At 35.7% G+C, this 17,647-nt stretch overlaps 1 protein-coding gene across 1 annotated transcript in view; it reads right to left on the bottom strand.

The window, feature by feature from the left end:
• The window catches only part of ALCAM (activated leukocyte cell adhesion molecule), a 132,459-nt gene extending 115,134 nt beyond the window's left edge, over window positions 1-17,325 (bottom strand). The window contains exon 1 of the mRNA XM_070943768.1: window positions 16,896-17,325. Within this exon, the coding sequence (XP_070799869.1) occupies window positions 16,896-17,004 (109 nt within the window). The 5' untranslated portion in view covers window positions 17,005-17,325. The remainder of the gene's footprint in view (window positions 1-16,895) is intronic.
• Window positions 17,326-17,647: the final 322 nt, after the last annotated feature.

Here is a 17,647-nt window from a genome sequence, read left to right on the forward strand (position 1 = left end):
CTTGGACGACTCCTCCGACTCTTCCTCAGAGGCTCAAAGGAGAATGAGTTCATTCTGGCACATCAGGAACAGTGTTAATTACTGACCCTGAATGGCCAGCAGAAAGAGAATTACTGTACAGGCTTTGGCTGAGGACGGCTTGCAGGCCAATGAAGTGGAGGGGGAGAGGCTGCCTGCCGTGGTGGATCTCGGAACACGCAGGGCAGAGAAATGGAGGTCTGCCAGATTGCTCAGGAGAAGACTCTGCCCCTCCTGATAGGCTGCACCGGGAAGCTATTTAGCACAGCAGGCAGAAGGAGGTGTTGTTGGGAACTATGTGTGGGTCGTGGTCCTGTGTCTGTTTGTGTTTCTTGATTGACTTTTGAGACTCTGAACTTCTATAGCCAGTAAGCTAACGTGGATGGGCTATCGGTTTTTGCCTGGAAGCTTTGTGTTCGTTTATGGGACTTACTTGTTTGAGCAGCTTGCTATTTGTTTTATGGACTAATTGGCCATAAAAAGGGGATTAATCTGGGCTTGCTTGTGGTTGGCTTCGTTTGGAACAATTCTAAAGCCGGGTGTAGAGAACTGCTAGGGAATACCAATAAAACTCTCCATAAACCACACTGACGTGTATGTGTGAGTAAGTGGGGCAGCACATCCTTATGCCTAAAACCTATCTTAAATTTATTGAAAAAAATCACCCTTTCCATATGATGACATGTTATTTCCCAAGAATAAATACTATTTACTATTTCCTTTTCTTTCTCAGAAAATTTTCCTTCAATGAACGTTTTATTTCAATGAGGTCCCTCATATCCCTATTTATTTTTCTGTCCCTCTATCACACCATACAAAAAGCAAACAGAAGCATGTCATGAAACTGCAGGATATTATGTAGTCTCTCTTCACATCTGCATTTATTATCATAAAAGTGAAATGTGGAAATAGTTATGCCTCAGTTAACAATGGCAATAAGCTCCATGGATTTCAGAACTAAAGAAATCCATTTTACTTCCCATTCTGGATAAAGAAACATGGTCTTAGAACAGATGATACTATGGGTCCCCCAGAAACCTAGGGATCTGTGTCTTAGAGGTAACTGTGTTTCTCTTTACATGCCATTGATTCTATGGTTTCATAATTTACAGCCTAATAATCTAAGAACATAAGGTTGATACCTTTCACGATTTCAACATAAGCACAGAACACTAGGACTTTTCTGATCCTGATTTCTTTTGTTTTACTAATTTTACATCTGAAGCTTCTTTAAAGTATAATTGGTGAGTGCTATATTTAGAAAGAACAGCTAACTTTTACCATCCTCCTAAGTAGACAGTTTGTTAATGGGAACCAAAAAACCTAAAGCAACAGAAGCTATAAGCAGATCATTTGGATACTAAGTAAAATTTTAATTCAGTATAGTTCTTGAATCCTATATTAAGTACAATAACATTTTTAAAAGCATAAACAGAACAGAACAGGAGTAGAACAGATTGAACTGCGCACAATGCTGCCTGAAACATTGTTTGTAAGATAAAATTTTTTTTTAAAAAAATTAAAATAAAACTTTTCCCAGTGCATGACAATTCTTCCTTTAAAAACATGTGCTACACATTTTTCTCAACATAGCAGTTCACCATCTCAATCACAAAACAGTTTCCCAAAACAAAATTTAACTGGCTTTAAATTATCTTTAAAATATGGAAGAGAAATCTGCTGTAATTTTATATTTTTTCATCTTCAAATAACAATGCAAACTGTTTTCAAAACAGACAAGGCAAGACTTCTAATCTCATAGTTTCCCCATCTTTATAACCTCTTCAAATAGCACAATTATTGTATCATATTGTACAATGATACCATGAGGATTATGAGCGGTTGCATAAAATCTACTCCTACTTGCTGGCTCCCCGTCTTGAGCCACATTGCACCACCAGCTCTACGAAGGCAGGAAGCCTTAGTGAAGGAGTACAACAAAATTTTGAGAAATCCACTTTTTGCTGTGCATGCTGATCTTTCTCATCTATTAACTGGCAGACTTAAATCCAGGAAGCCCTCTCTGGCACTCGCTCAACAGCTGTCTAATAACTTTGACATCAACACACAGTGGAAAGGCAAATGGGCTGCTGAACGCCCAGATACTCAAAGTGTCTGAAGTTTTGTTATATCTCCAATAGTTATTAATAGGATAGAAGGAAAAATTCTAAGCATGTAAACAGCAATTTGTACTAGTCTATTTCATATATTTAATTTAAAATGCATTTGTATTCAAATAAAACAAAAAATTACTATTTGATAGCTCATGTATCTTGTTTGCTTCTTCTTTTGGGACTATGACCCATACATCACTTGGAAGGTTAAATGTACTCTTGGCCTGAAAAAGCTATGAGCTGCTGAGGCAAAAGGATAAGAGATTTTACAAGCTGCTTTTCTACACTGCATAATAGTTAATCCAGAATATTTAATTACAGTCTGTGGATAAACCACAATGTCTTAATTTGCATATTTGTACACAGACTGCTATGCAAAAATTGTAAAGCACATTGCATTTATCTCTAGTGCGCAAGATACCAGATATGGGATTCCATCTCATATAAATATTTGTTCAAATGCTCACATCCTAAAAGAGTAAGTTATTTCAATAGTCAAACAAATGCTCATAATACTAGGAGATGAATTGCAACAGTTTCAGGAAAAAAAAGTACAATGCTTTTGAATAGCAATATAATTGAATTAGATTACAAACTGTAGCCAGAAAAATGAACCAACAAATACAGAAACAAACATCACAGACTCCAATAGCTATGCATTTTAATTAAATATATGCTGATCTCAAAACTAATAAAGATAAGTATCTATAAAGACATGTCTTTCACAAAAGTCTCATTAAAAACTGCCACCAAACCACAAATCTGTGTTAAGGGATTTCTTTGTATTTTAATTAAACATAAAACAACTGTGATGAGATAATCGTAGCAATTTGTACAGACTCATTTTCTACCTTTTAGTTATGTTCTTAGCCAAAAACTGTTAATTGCATATTCCTAGCTGAGCTGTTTAAAATACATCCTTCTTCTCTTTGCATATTATGTTCTTGTTAATGTACAAAGTATCCGAAGCAAATAAACCCTAAATTTTCAGCCACTGCGCTAAATATCCTATCATGAACTTTCAAGCAAATACCAGTCTAGGAAGAAAGATCAATTTTAGAATAAGTGTCTTGAAATATAAAATATGCTTGAGTCAGTGAGGAACCACTGTCGAATTAAAAATAGACATGAAACTAGAGCAGCACAACTCTTAAGAATGTGAATCAGCTATGAAAAAAATATTGTAGGAGGAGCCAATGGTGGGTTCATTCCTTGACAGAAGAAAATCAATTTCCCTTTTCTAACATATCAGTTTGGTTTGAATAACAGGCATATAATAGGGAAATGTTGTGAACTGCCTATATGCCACACTGGAAGAGTAAAAATACAATGAAAATTACTTAAAAAGAAGAAATATATGAGGATAGATTGACGCTTTTATATCTACATTAGAATGAAGGAAAAGTCATGCTTCTCCTAACAGATTCATTCTGATAAGTAATTGCTATGCTAGATAATAATTAACAGCCTTGGCAATTCAAACTATACCAGGCACTGTCTGGTAATTTTTTAAAAAAAAGTTTCTGTTTTTAGAGTTGAGGATATATACATAATATTTGCATATTCTGGCCAATCACTGATGTATTACAGTCGCATTTCAGATGGTATATTACACCTTGCAGAATAGGAATGTTGGACTGGAGACAAGAGGTTGTCGAGAGGCAGTTCGAATCCCTAGTATAGGTGGTTTTAGCTTCATTAAAGGAAGCCATCGTGAAATAATTTCTATAGAAAAAAATAACAGCTGAATTTTTTTTTATTTAAAAAGTTTTTTATTTTTATTTTTCATCAACATATTTAAATGTACAATCTCTTATCCATCATTAATCATTATTCATTCATTTTATCTTTTTATTTTATTAATTGTCCAGGCCTGCTCTTTTACTAAAATTTGAGCATACAATAAATTTGTTGCCTATAACTGCTTTCAGGACACGGTGCATGAACACTGAGGAAAGAAAATGGATTTTTAAAATTATTTCTCTTAGAATTCAGTCATCTTTTTGTCCTAGAAACTACTTGATTATACTTGATCACACTGTGAGATGATCTTATTGTGAGATGATGTCCGCTATGATTTTGCTTGATACATCTGGACATCTTAGCAGCCTTCAATATCATCAACTGAACTATTATTCTCAAAAGATTTATCCAAGCTATGTGAGCTGAAATAGCTTTGTAGTAGTTTTGTTTGAACTTCAATGGACATTTTTCAGAAAGCAGTGCTGATGTCTATATGGTAATAGAGACACTGGAGTATTTATTAATCATTCACATAAAATCTACAGCAAATTTGTTAATCATTCACATGAAAGACACAGCAAGAACAAGAAAAATAGTTACATTTAGAGCAAGTATTAGGGAGCTTATATAGTGTTAACATATGGTTAGCATATTATTCTCCTGAGTGGTGTACTCCTAAAGAGGCATGTATATAATAACAAAGAAACACACTCTGTGATTTAAGCAGGACACTGATCAAAATCCTAGTTGCAAAAGGCTGATTTGAGTTGAAGATATTAGGTACTTTCAGAAAAACAAGAAACTCAGCCATTGAAAACTATCTCTCCAACTGTATGCTACAGAGAATTATAACAGCTCAATATCAATGGAAGTTTAATTATCAATTACATTTCTTAATCAATTTATCAATTAAAATGGAACTTCATCATTCTACTGTAAGTATTACTACATTCTGTGGAATTATATTCCATATTTTCTTTAAAAGTGTTTGTATATTTTAGCAAATCCTGATCTAAGCTCTGTAGAAATTTGAAATTTATCTAAAGCAAGGTGGATCCCAAGAAGAAGCTCAAACCAAAATGAACTATTCCTAAACTTTCAGACCAATATCAGATATCTACAGTAAAATATTGCTGATAATATGTTTGTACAAACATTTACATGTACATTTATAATAACCCCTCCATTGAAAGAAACTACAGAAAGAAAGGGACATTTAGCAATAAAAAAGTAAACCTCTCCCCCACCATAATAAATACAGTTGTGGAAGAAATATAAAACATAAAACTGCACACATAGACTTTCATTTTATATGAATTAAATCTGGTTCTAAACTATAATTGCTAAAATGGTATAGTTTATTTGCATATGCATATATTGACAGTATTTTCATGGCAAATGACCAAAAAAAAAAAAAAAAAAAAAGGGGAAAGCAGGCTCTTTAATATGCATCAAGGTGAAGCCGCTACCGCCATTACCATCCTGCAAAGCCATTGCCTGAAACTTGCTAGGGTTTCTCTCCTGGAAAGACAACTATAAATTACGTTCATTTCTGCTCACACAAAATATTTGTTTGCTTAGTTATTTATTTAACATGTCCCTACAGTATTGCAATCAAAAGCTACTCATACAGGAAAATATGTAATATAAAGCGCCTTATAACAATAAAAAAACAATAATGCCTCAAAAATAGAAATAAACTAAAAAATGATAATGTCATATTAAACCAGAAGCCTGAGAGGAAGCTCAGTCTTCAAGGGCTTGCAAAAAAAAAAAAACCAGCAAAAGAGCAAACTATCCTGATGTCCAAAAGAAAGCTTATTCCGCAAAGAATCAGAGCTGCAACCTATGCATAAATAAGACATAAAACAAGATCTGTTTGCCACACAAGTCCAAAAACAAGATGAACAACCCAATTTAAAAAATGAGTCAAAAACTTTATACTTGTTAATTGATTTATTGTGGAAAATGTCCAATGCTAGATATTGCCTCTAAAAGGCACAATTTTGTAGCTAATACTAATGGCTGGAAATGCTTATTTTTAGTATACGATAAAAAGATTATTTTACTTAAGGAGAAACCATATATCAAATCTGTCCATAATTAAGATGACTGCAACAGACACTCAAAATAGCAGTGGTCTTGGGGTTTTATGTACAAAATCTGCTGAATCCCCAGGATTGCCACAACTGGCAATGCCTAGTTCCCAATTTGTTGCTCACCTCTGCCCCTATCTGGGCATCGTTTGGGTTCTGGAAGAGCCCAGTGTGTCTGGCTGGGTGATTACTCTGGCTCCAATATTCTTAGTTTCTGATCCTTAGCCTCTCTTGGTTGGGGCCCATATTTAGTATCACCATTTGTGGTGTCAGGCTCAAATGCCTGTAATTTGTTATGCATCTTCCTTTTTCAGCTCATTCTTTCTTACCTCCCTTCTTTCATACCTCCCTCCCTACTGTACCTGGAGGGTTTTTGAGCTCAAAAGTCCCATTCAACATTTGATACTCAGATTAGTGAAACCCCTTTCCCCAACGGTCCATTATATTTAGGCTTTAATCTTTCATTTTATTTGGCACTATGAACAGCCTTCTTTCTTAAAAAAAATTATACAAAGTGAAAGGGAATAAAGTAGTAACAACTCAAATAGTTTATATGGAACCTAGATACTGCTTTAAAAAGCTTTTTCTGTATAATTTAAAATCTTATTTTCAATCCTGCAAACATTACTGCAAAAAAGTATTTTCCTACGGTAGTTCTATGTACTATCTGAATGTAAACCTGTCATTATTTTTGTTTATGTAAATCCCATTAATTTTAAATTTAATGTATTTGTACATAATGGAAAGCAAATTATAGCTTAGAAATCTGACTTCCACACTTTAACATATCATATTCTTCACGGGATAAGGCCATCACTTTCAGTTCCTGAAATATAATTATGAACACTCTCCTTGATTAGGTCATATTGTAATCCTATGACCTTTCAAAGTCTAAATGTAGCAGATTTATGTTTAGCTTCAATTCATATTGAAGCTCTTCAAGTGTTTCACTGAAATAACTTGTACTGCCTACATCATACATTTTTAATATTGGAACTAGAATATATTTCTTTAATATTAGTATGATTGTGCAAGCAATTAATTATTAGCAGTATTAATTATTAAAACTACTAAGAGTATTTACTAATACTCATAGAAATTAATTTAATATTAAATAAGTATTAATTATTTAATAAGTAATCAAGAGTATTAAACATAATTTATCTATTTAAGAGTGCTAAGGTTTTCATTGCATTTAAATGACAAATAAATGAAAAGCATGAGTTTAATGCTGGGTAAAATATCTTAACTACCCTCTACTGTTCTTCTATTTAAATGTCTGAATTATTGCCAGCTTATAGTTTTAATTTTTTTAAAATTGTAACTAAGTGGCAACTCTACGAAAATCAAAATAATAATAATAGTAACAATAATAAAAATCAATAGATAATGGGTATAGAAGTACCTAGAAATAGAAAAATAGAAGAGAAAAAACTGGAAAAAAATCACAAAATACAAAAAGCTGCAAATAGAAGTAGAATGACTGCGGCAAATGGAAGCAAAGTTAGCAACAACAATAATAGGTACCTTGGGTGCAATCCCAAAATATCTAGAGCACCGCTTGAATACCATCAGGATTGACAAAATCAACATCAGTCAATTGCAAAAGGTAGCTTACTTGGAACACTTTACATTCTGCCATGATACCTTTAACACTATCAAGCAACATCTGCCTATTCCAGTCCAAACGTCTGGCTGACTTATGACCAACCATAACAATAATTAGAGTCTTAAAATCTTGGCACATGACACACCAGATTTAACTGTGGTTGAAAAAAAAGAAAGTGTAGATAATTGATGTGACAATATCTAGGAATAGGAGAATGGAAGACAGAAATTTGGTTATCTGTTCTGCCCCAGCTCCGGATTTCCGAGGATATTTACACACACCAATGGTCCTTATCAAATTTATTAAGTAGCAAGAATAAACAAGACTGGCAAAGGTTGACAACCAGCCCAGAAAACCAGATATGATAAACTAAAATACTCTGATAATAATACGAGTTCTTTCCAGCAAGAACGCACTAGCTGCTTGTGACTTAAATAGGCTAAGGGAGTGACCAATTATCCTCAAGGCCTAGTCTCGAGTAGACCTCCTCCTCCTGAGTAGCAACTCCTACCTTTTGGCAGCCCTGCGTGCTCGAGCATTGAGGAGAAGCTCCTCCACTTCGCTTTCTCCACTTGAAGGAGCCTCTGGAGGTTCTGAAGGCCTTGGCTGCGTCTCTGCCTCTGGCACCACATCCTCTTCAGCCTCCTTGCTTTTCAACGCGAGCGCCAGCTGCGCAGGCTGCTGGCGCGATACCACACCAGCTTCCTCTTCGTTGGGATCAGCCACGATCCGCGCAGGCCGCTGCTGGGCCACAACATTATCAGCATACTGGATGCCATGCCAAAAAGCCCTGGATGACACTTAGAAAATCTGTACGCTGATAAAATTCCTGTTAAAACAAAAGGCCACGCTGCTCGGATCTGCAAATATACTCTGCCAATACATTATAACATCCAAGGTTCTTGGGAAGAACTCAATGAAAATGAAGGCCAACACTAGCTAAAGAACTGACAGCTGTAATTTCACATTGTTGTATATATAATAATTTGATTGCCTAATATCTAAACACAGGTATATCAATTTCACATACAATTTTTTTTAATTATATAAATTAATTAAAGAGAATTGGCTTAAATTGCACCCACTTCTATTTAAAATGGTTGGAGCATCTTATAGATTTTCAAAATGTTGATGCTCTCAAAGCAAGTAAAATGTTAATATTGGCTGTACTATTATATTTTACACTTTTGTATCCCAGTGCTCGTATTTATGACCTTTACAAGTGCAAAATTTATCCTCTCTATGCTATAATAAAAATGCATTCAGAGTATACAAGGGCAATGTTTTTTTGTAATTAATGGTAAGGAAATTGCATACAGAACAGTACTAAGGAGAAGACAGGAAAAAGCTGAACATTTCTGTTATCAGATAATTAATGATAACAATCCAGCTGACATATATCACAAGTTGACACATATACCATGTGTCAAAAACAGTAGAAAGATCTTTCTATAAAAATAACACTGGGTTTCAAGCAATATTTATTGCTTGAATGATTTAAGTCTAAGAATTAAAAATAATTTAATAACAAGAGCCTTGGTGGCGCAGCAGACTAAAGTGCTGTTAAGTAGCACCAGCTGCCTGCAATTACTGCAAGTTCAAATCTCACCAGGCTCAAGGTTGACTCAGCCTTCTATCCTTTCGAGGTAGGTAAAATGAGGACCCGGATTGTGGGGGCAATAAACTGACTTTGTATAAAAAAAACACCGCTTGGGGGGGAGGGGGCAAAAGCCCTACTAAGCAGGTATATACAAAAGTATGAAGGCTATTGCTTAACGCATTGTAAGCCGCCCTGAGTCTCGGAGAAGGGCAGCACATAAATCGAACCAATAAATAAATAAATAAATAAATAAATAAATAAATAAATAACTTCGGATTTTGATCCTAAACTACCTCGTGAGGTCCGAACCGTCCCCACCTACTGGCCTTCTGAAAAGCTGTGAAGACCTGGCTTTTCCGGCAGGCCTGGGGCCATTGATCTCGCTTTGCGATCTGGTGAGATCCGGCCATGAATGGTGTGAATGTGTTCTAAGGTTTTTAATGTTTTTTAATCTTTTAAATGTTTTTAGAATGGTTTTTTTAAAATGTATTGTGAGCCGCCCTGAGTCTCTGGAGAGGGGCGGCATATAAATTTAATAAATAAAATAAATAATAAATAAAATAAACATATTAATATGGTAAAAATATACCATTATTACCAAATGAATTTCAAGCTCTATGGCTCTGTTTTTAAGATACACTGATTGCTTAAATTTCAATTTTTGAAAGCTACTAATTAGTTTTCCAAAAGGATAGTGTTATACTAATGTTATAGTACTAGGTTGACAATAATATAAATAGTAAAATCATCATGGCAATCTTTAAAACCATGTTTAAACCATAAAGACTTAAATAATATTTGAATTGAGTCTTCTTACATTATTCACATATATATGACTAACTTTCCGTAAAGTAATGTTTCCTCATTCTTCTGTATATCAAGAAAAAAAACTAGAAAACATTTGAAACATTCCTTTATACACACAGTATAGGGAAGTTCTGAATAAAATTTCTTGTTTATAACTGTTCTACTCTGTAAAAATCTAGTATGCCGGACAATATAAAGTCATAAAATTTGCATAGGCCAAACCATAGAAAAGTTTGACTTAACAGGCTTAATTAAAAATGAAATGTTTTCTTACATAAAAATTAGCACAGACCACTCCATACACGTAGGGCCGAATGCAAGGATAAATATCTTTAAACAATATTAATCTAATTCCCATTAGTTTATCCACAAGAAGCTCAGTTGCAGCATTTTGAATACAATAGACATTTCCTAATTTCTTCTGTTATAATAATCAAATTTTATCTTTTATTGAAATTAAAAAAATACTGTAGTCACAACAGGGAGTTCAAAATCTGCACTATATTAACATGTCTCTCATCTAGACCAATACTGACATCATAATCATCTGAGAACATCCATAGTTATTTGGAATTGTTGGACAATATGGAATATATTCAGCATTTTAGTAGTAATGTGCACCAAAACTTCAAATGTTTAACATGAAATACATAAAGCAGCCTAAAAAATTCCGTAAGCCAAACTTTATTTTTGGACTATTATTCCCATAATCTCTTGCCTTTGGCTGGATTTATTAATGCTGATAATAGTTGAAGTATAAAACATCTGGAGACAGATTATCTACACCTGCCATAGCTGATAGTACTGGAGATTACTGGGTGGTCCAAATGGTGAGCTTCAATGGCAAGAATTTATCCTTGAGCAGCACAAGCATAAAAGTACTTATCAACACACATAAACAGTAATCAAAGTCACATGTCTAAAGACAATAACTGGATCAATAATATTGGAAAGGAATACATTTCCCAGCATACTAAATACATCAGCCTAAACCTATTGCGATTATTTAAAACTTTACAACATTGGAAATATATTTATGTCTATCTGTGTGTGTGTGTGTGTGTGTGTGTGTGTGTGTGTACTGTCTAATATAGTAGTCTGAAGAATAGAGGTATTGTGTAATATGCAATATGAATTCTTTTGAAGTATGATTATATTCTACATCATCAGATAGTACAGTGATGCAATTAATGTGTTATATCCTTAGAAAATACATAAAAATCATATTACTATCATCAAATTATATGACATAGTTGTATTATATATGGCATAATATTCCATTGAATTATATCACTTACTGTTGGTTTGCTAGTGACATTATAGCCACATTTTCTTAAAATAAATGCCTGGAAACTTGCTGGAATTACAGTTATTGTATTTCTTAAAACATTAATACTCTCATTTCTCAATTGTGTCTAATACAAACTGTACTAATTAAGTTAACTATGGATGTATCTGTACTTTGAAGAAAGCTCACCTATATATTTTCTTAAAAATAATTAAGAATTATGAGGATTGATCAATGCATTGGAAGGTGAACAATTTAGTGAAAATTAGATTAAATAACTTCAAGATGAAAACATGCTATAGGACTGAAATCAAGATTAAATCAATAAAGAAGAAATTTTAAAGGACAGAATAAAATAAGTATATCATTTTTTGACAACTAGTTGGGGAACAATATAGAGTTTCTTTTAAGTAAACACTGGAGGACCATTCCAAACATGAGTTAATTATATGCTGAAATTTTCCTTTCCCTTTTCACGATTTCATCACTTTTAATAAAAATAAGGAGGGGGAAGTATATTTCTTATAAATGAAAAAATACTAAGCCACTAGTTACTGATGCTTTGTAAAAACATGTAAATACAGAAAGAAAGCGAAATGAATCATAAACTAAGTAGACATCCAACAGAGAACTTCTCCACTAGAATACTGGATTAACAGCTATGAGAATAAGTGTGAATAGGAATTACACATTGCTCAATTAAAGGACACTTATTAACTAACAGTGTGCACAAAAACTTTATGCAAATCCATCAACAATCTAGGTGGATATGATTCCACTTAACTATTTACAGGTTTCACAGTTTGTTTCTTTTGGAATGACTGTAAAATATCCTGTCATAAAATTTGGAATTTAGGTGGTGAACCTCAGAGACTGGTTGATACAGATTAATTTAACTCATTCATAAACTCATTCACATTTCTTACAATAAGTCAAAAATGTAATAAAATGTGAATTAAACATCAGTCCGTCATTGAGAAATGAAAATTTCCCCTCTTTACCAAAAAGTATGTTTTCTAATATTCTCAGAAAATAAAATGAACTGAAGATAAAGCCTGAGAGTGAGATGTTGTCTAGGTGCACTGTAATCTGCCTACCAAAGTTTCATATACAATATTGGATCAAAAATTTACAGCAACAATTTACATGGCAATCATTGACTTTCCAGATGTTCCTGAACAACAAATCTCCTTAAATGGAGAAAAGTAAATCTATTGGCAAAAAGATTAAAAAGTACAAAAATAGACTTACTAGGATAAATATGTAATGTGTGTATTTCTTTAATTTTATTGTATATATGTTATACTGATGGTGCCTTTGAGTTAATCATGACTCTGTTAACTGAATGAACAAGTTCATGCAGTGTTCATGTTTTGAAGGTAGTTTGCAATTGCTATTTTCTAGCTCTGAGAAAGTTAAAAGACAGAGCTAGAATTTACAATCGCGAGCTTCCTCTATAAAATCATGCCCAAAATAGAACATTTACATGGTACCTTACGTCAACCTAGATGAAAATATGTCACAGCACCTATATGTATAAGATTATTAACTTTTGAATAAGTAATCAGCGGATTTTTTTACATAGAGAACTATAAATGATCAGTACTTCTATAACAGCTATATAAATTTAATGAATCAAATCAATCAATTGGGCATAATAATTGTACAGCCACAGGTTTTCTATCTCTATCTTAAAAGGTCTACAGATTGATTTATGTACTTTCATGTTAATGTTCTTCAATTCAATGTTTCTAATTCTCACATTTATTAAAATAGTGGCCAATATATCTAATTGATATCATAGTAGTGATATTTACATAGATATATTATAAATATTATAATTATTTATTTACAATTCACTTACATCATTTAAGTACATTTAGTCATTTATAAAAATAAGCAACTGTATTTTTCTTAGAATATTTAGCAACTCATATAATTAAGTACAGAAAAATATTTTGATTTGGTGTTAAGAAATGGACATTTTAGTTATGAGAAATAAACAAGGAATAAACATTTAAGTAATTAACAATTAAATGGCAGGCCTTACAAAACTAAAAAGCTATGCTAAGCTAAACCAAGATCATTAAATCCATCAAAACGATCTGAGAGATACCCAATACACACAAGCAAGATAGCCTCATGATCCCAGAAAATAACATTAAAAGATCTTCTGCCACTATTACTATACACATTATGTGTAATTACATCTAGTTTCACTAATAGCCTAAATGTTCATGAGTTTGTAGATAGAGTTTTGTCCTATTCTGAGCAAATTAGAATCAAATTCCACCAGCCAACTATCAGAAAAACAATACATTTGTACTGGCTCCCTCCCTCTTTCCCCTCATTGGGTCAGTCTAGTATGTTGGCAATTTTAATATGTTTCTGTTATATTTTTCCTCTTTCTGAACTATTCTCCCACTCATCCCCCCATGACCATTTTAGTAATTGTGCCCCACGTTTTCCAGTTCTACAGTAGTCTTCAAGGTGTAAGCCTGGGATGGTAAACATCAGTATAGGTGCATAGCTTTACGTAAAATTCTTACAATATTGGTCATTTTAATGCTTTTTCTAATGGGCTACAGTACTGTATTTTTACAGCAGCTTATGTTTCCATTGGGCTAGTCCACCACTACTTCAAAATGCCTTCGCTGGCCAACTGTCATTAACTTGGATTTCAGTGGCATGTACTGTATGTATAACATTAGAAGAAGGAAGGACTTATTTCTAAAATTATATTTTTGAAAGGAAAACCTATTTTGGCTATCACGCTTATAGTTATCACATATAATCATGTGTCTATCTGCATCTACATAGCAACACTAGCCTCAGTCTAGTAAAGGCCACTGATTTCAATCAACTTATTTTCTAGTAATGGTTTCTATCTCAGTCAAATGGCATTTTCGATTTCTTGTAAATTCTCTTTTAAAGCAAAAACAATTATTAAGGATTTCTACCTTGTTTAAGGAAAAAAATTCAAAGCAGAAAGTCCTAAGATTATTCACAATCACAGTAAATGGTTTTGAGATGACAAAAAATAATAATAATTAAGCCAATAAATAGCCATATTTAACATTTTTGGCAACCTTATTCCTTTTCTTAAAAAATCACTTTTATTTGGGGACAGAACAATCTATCCTATCCTATATTATGGCACTTTTTTTTCATTAAGTAAATCCCACTGTCTTCAGTGGGCTTACTCTCTAACAACCATCAATTAAACTGCATTCTTAATTGAACCCCTGAATTCAGGCTTTCCTAGTCTTTTCATGTTGCACTGCAATTAATTTTCTTTAAAAATGCAACCCTACTGCTGCTTTAAGACACAATAATTAAATACTGCATTTAATGAAATTTAACTGAAGCAGTGTCCAATTTTATTGCAAGAAAATTTAGCTTCATTAACTGAAATTAGAAATTTAGATTTGTACTAATCAAAACACCACCAGTTGGAATGAATGTGGCTAAACATGCACATACTTAAAAGTTGCTTTCTGTATCCACAGTAAAAAGCTGGCCTTTGTACAGTTAATAAGGGGGTTCTCCAAATGTGAAAACACTAAATCCACCTCAAAGGTCCTATATTCATTCAAAGGCCGACACACAAAAACTGCTCTCTTCAAGTAATACAAAATGTCACCACAGGCTGACGCTCTTTCTACAAGAATAATGAGAGGCTGCACAGTGTAGGAAGAGTACAGTTTGCAGTTTGCTTCTCTTGTTCCAGTACTGGTTAATACACAAATAGATTCGGAGAGAAAACTGGAAACAGAACTATGCAGGCTATTTCAGTAGTCCCGTTTACTTTATTCCTGAAAAGCTTAAGTAATAATAGGAATCAAGCCAAAATTTCAGTGGAAAATCACACACATGAGGAATTCTGCCAGATTTGAGTAAATTTGCTCCAAAATGGAGCTGATTAATGCAAAACCCGTGCTTTTAGAACTGGAAGAGCCTTGTTCTCAAGATCCTAACTGATCTTACAACATCAAGAAGAATATTCCAGGTGGATGTCACACTTTTTGCCTGAAGACTTTCCAAGGGTCTGCAAGCCAAGAACTGACTTAATCTTTCAATATCACCATTTGTCATTCCTAAAGACTCAACCATACGTAACAGGACTATATATATATTTGTCCCTAAAATTCTGCAAACAGTACAACAATAAATTAGACAGCATCCATGAAGGTGGTGTGTACATGCATATATAACACAGGCAGAGAAGCGAAGTCCGTAAAGAACTATACAGATGCGGAATAGAAACTGCAGAAAAGTGTTCCACATCTAGGAACTCTAGTTCCATTTATTGAACTGCTATCCAGGTATACAGTAATTTTATCTAAAGGGTTTCCTATAATGATATTTAATCCTTTGAAATCAATCTGATAGGATCTACAAATCTGCTCTGAACTTTCAACCAGCCTTTGGCTTGAATGATCTTTCACGCAATCCTACCCCCACACCCTATTTTTTTCCAGCTACAGACATAGTACTTGTGGTTCTTTGAGCTAAAGGACATGGCTGTTGGTGTTTTGTGTGTGCGTATATGTGCAGAGCAGATGAAGTCACCTTGGTCTGCTCTCTCTTGCACAACCAGTAAGGCAACTTTTAAAAGGAGCAGGAGAAACCCACCAAAGATAAAGGCTGTTCTGTACCTGACAAATCTTGCTCAGCTTCCCAGAGAACTAAAAGAGGAGTTGGCAGGCACATTTTGTTTCCTTTTATAACAAAACCTCAGCAAATAAAAGTAAAATAAATAAATAACTTTTTGTCATTTGTACAATGCAAGTGGGGGGGGGGAGGACTAACGATCCTTACAGTTGAATTTAAAACAGGGCAGTCCCACCTATCAAAGGCTCAATGTTTAATGGCCCTTGAGGTCAGAAATAAAGCTGGCCAAGATCAACAGGCTTGAATACACGAGAGTGGAACCTTAAACGTGATTTAAGCCAGGAAGGGTGAGGGTTGGAGGTGGGGAAAAACCAACCCGAAAAAGAAATGTCAATTTTAAAAGAGAGGGAATAATTTTCAAAGCCTAGGATGCTTCAGGTCCATTCAGGATGACGGTCTCCACTTTTCTACAAAAGTCTCGATGACTTTTAATAAGTGAGGGATTGCAGTCCTGCGTACGTGCTGCAGCATACGTAAACTGGGATGTGTGCGCGTGTGAATCGTAATCTAATCCACACGCGTTATTTTAGCCTGATCGGTTCTGATCAATCCGCGCACCCCCACCCACTCACCCCGTTTTCCTTCGCCCCGCACTAGAGAAGGCGCTCGATGTCTCAATCACACAAACGCCGAGCTTCGTCCGGAGCACGAAGCCGGTTTCCGAAGGGGGGGGGGAAGCGCATCGTGATTAAAACGACCCGATCCAGGACCAGCCAGTGCGCCACACCAGAGCCACCTGCAGCCGCAATCCGGCTGCCTAAAGTTCCAGGCAGCCGTGAAAGAGCAAAAAAAAAAAGGAACCAAAAAAGGAACCCGGAAAAACCAAGAGGCCGAAGAGCCGCAACCCTAAAACAGCTTTTCCTCCGCGGTTAAAACGTCCCCAAAGCGCGCCTGTCCCCAGCCGGGCGCAAGTTGAGCTCCCGCACCGATCGCTCCACTCACTTACCTGGCCGCAGGGAAAGGGCAGAAAGCAGCAACCCCAGGAGAAAGAAGAGCGGCGTTTGCCGCTGCAGCCGGCAAGGAAAGCAGGAGGCGACGGCGGAGGGCATCTCCATTCCGCCTCCCCGCCAGGCAAACGGCGACTTCGGCCGCTGCTCCTCCCGAAGGAAGAAACGAAGGACGAGGGCGCGGGCTTTTTTTTTTTTTCTTTTCTTTTTCCCCCCCCACAGAGAGCGGCGGCGGCGGCGACGGCTTTCTTCTCCGAAGAGGAACCACAGCGGAAGGTCCGCAACTTTCCAGCCAACGGGGTCCAAATAAAAGGGACTACAAGCCGAAGTTGGAGGCTTTCGGGAGAAGCGGCTGCTCGGCTCGCAGCTTCTGCGACCGAGGAGAGAAGCACGAACGAGCGGGACGCCAATCGCGACCGCCCCGAAGCAGGTGGCTCTTTCCTCTGGCAGCCTAGCGGCGCTCCAAGACCGAAAGCTGAAAGAAAGAGGTGGGGCCAAGCCAGGGAGGACACGCCCCCTTGCACTCGCTCAAAGCGCCCGCTCCTTTTGCCTCAGAGCCGTTTTCCCAGCCTTCAGCCGAAGCTTTCTAATAGCACCAGAGAGGGAAGAGAAAAAGCGGCTACCGGGCGGAGGGGAGGGGGCGAAAGAGGGGGTGTGTGTGACTCCGCGATTTGGGGCAGGGCGCATTGAAACTAACGTGGGGTGGGGGTGGGGGGCGGCCGAGAGGTCAGGAGAAAATGCGGAATGGAAG

Source organism: Pituophis catenifer, unplaced genomic scaffold, assembly GCF_029215685.1.
Source record: "Pituophis catenifer annectens isolate HBS135680 unplaced genomic scaffold, rPitCat1.0.hap2 SCAF_4, whole genome shotgun sequence".
Classification (NCBI taxonomy): domain Eukaryota; kingdom Metazoa; phylum Chordata; class Lepidosauria; order Squamata; family Colubridae; genus Pituophis; species Pituophis catenifer.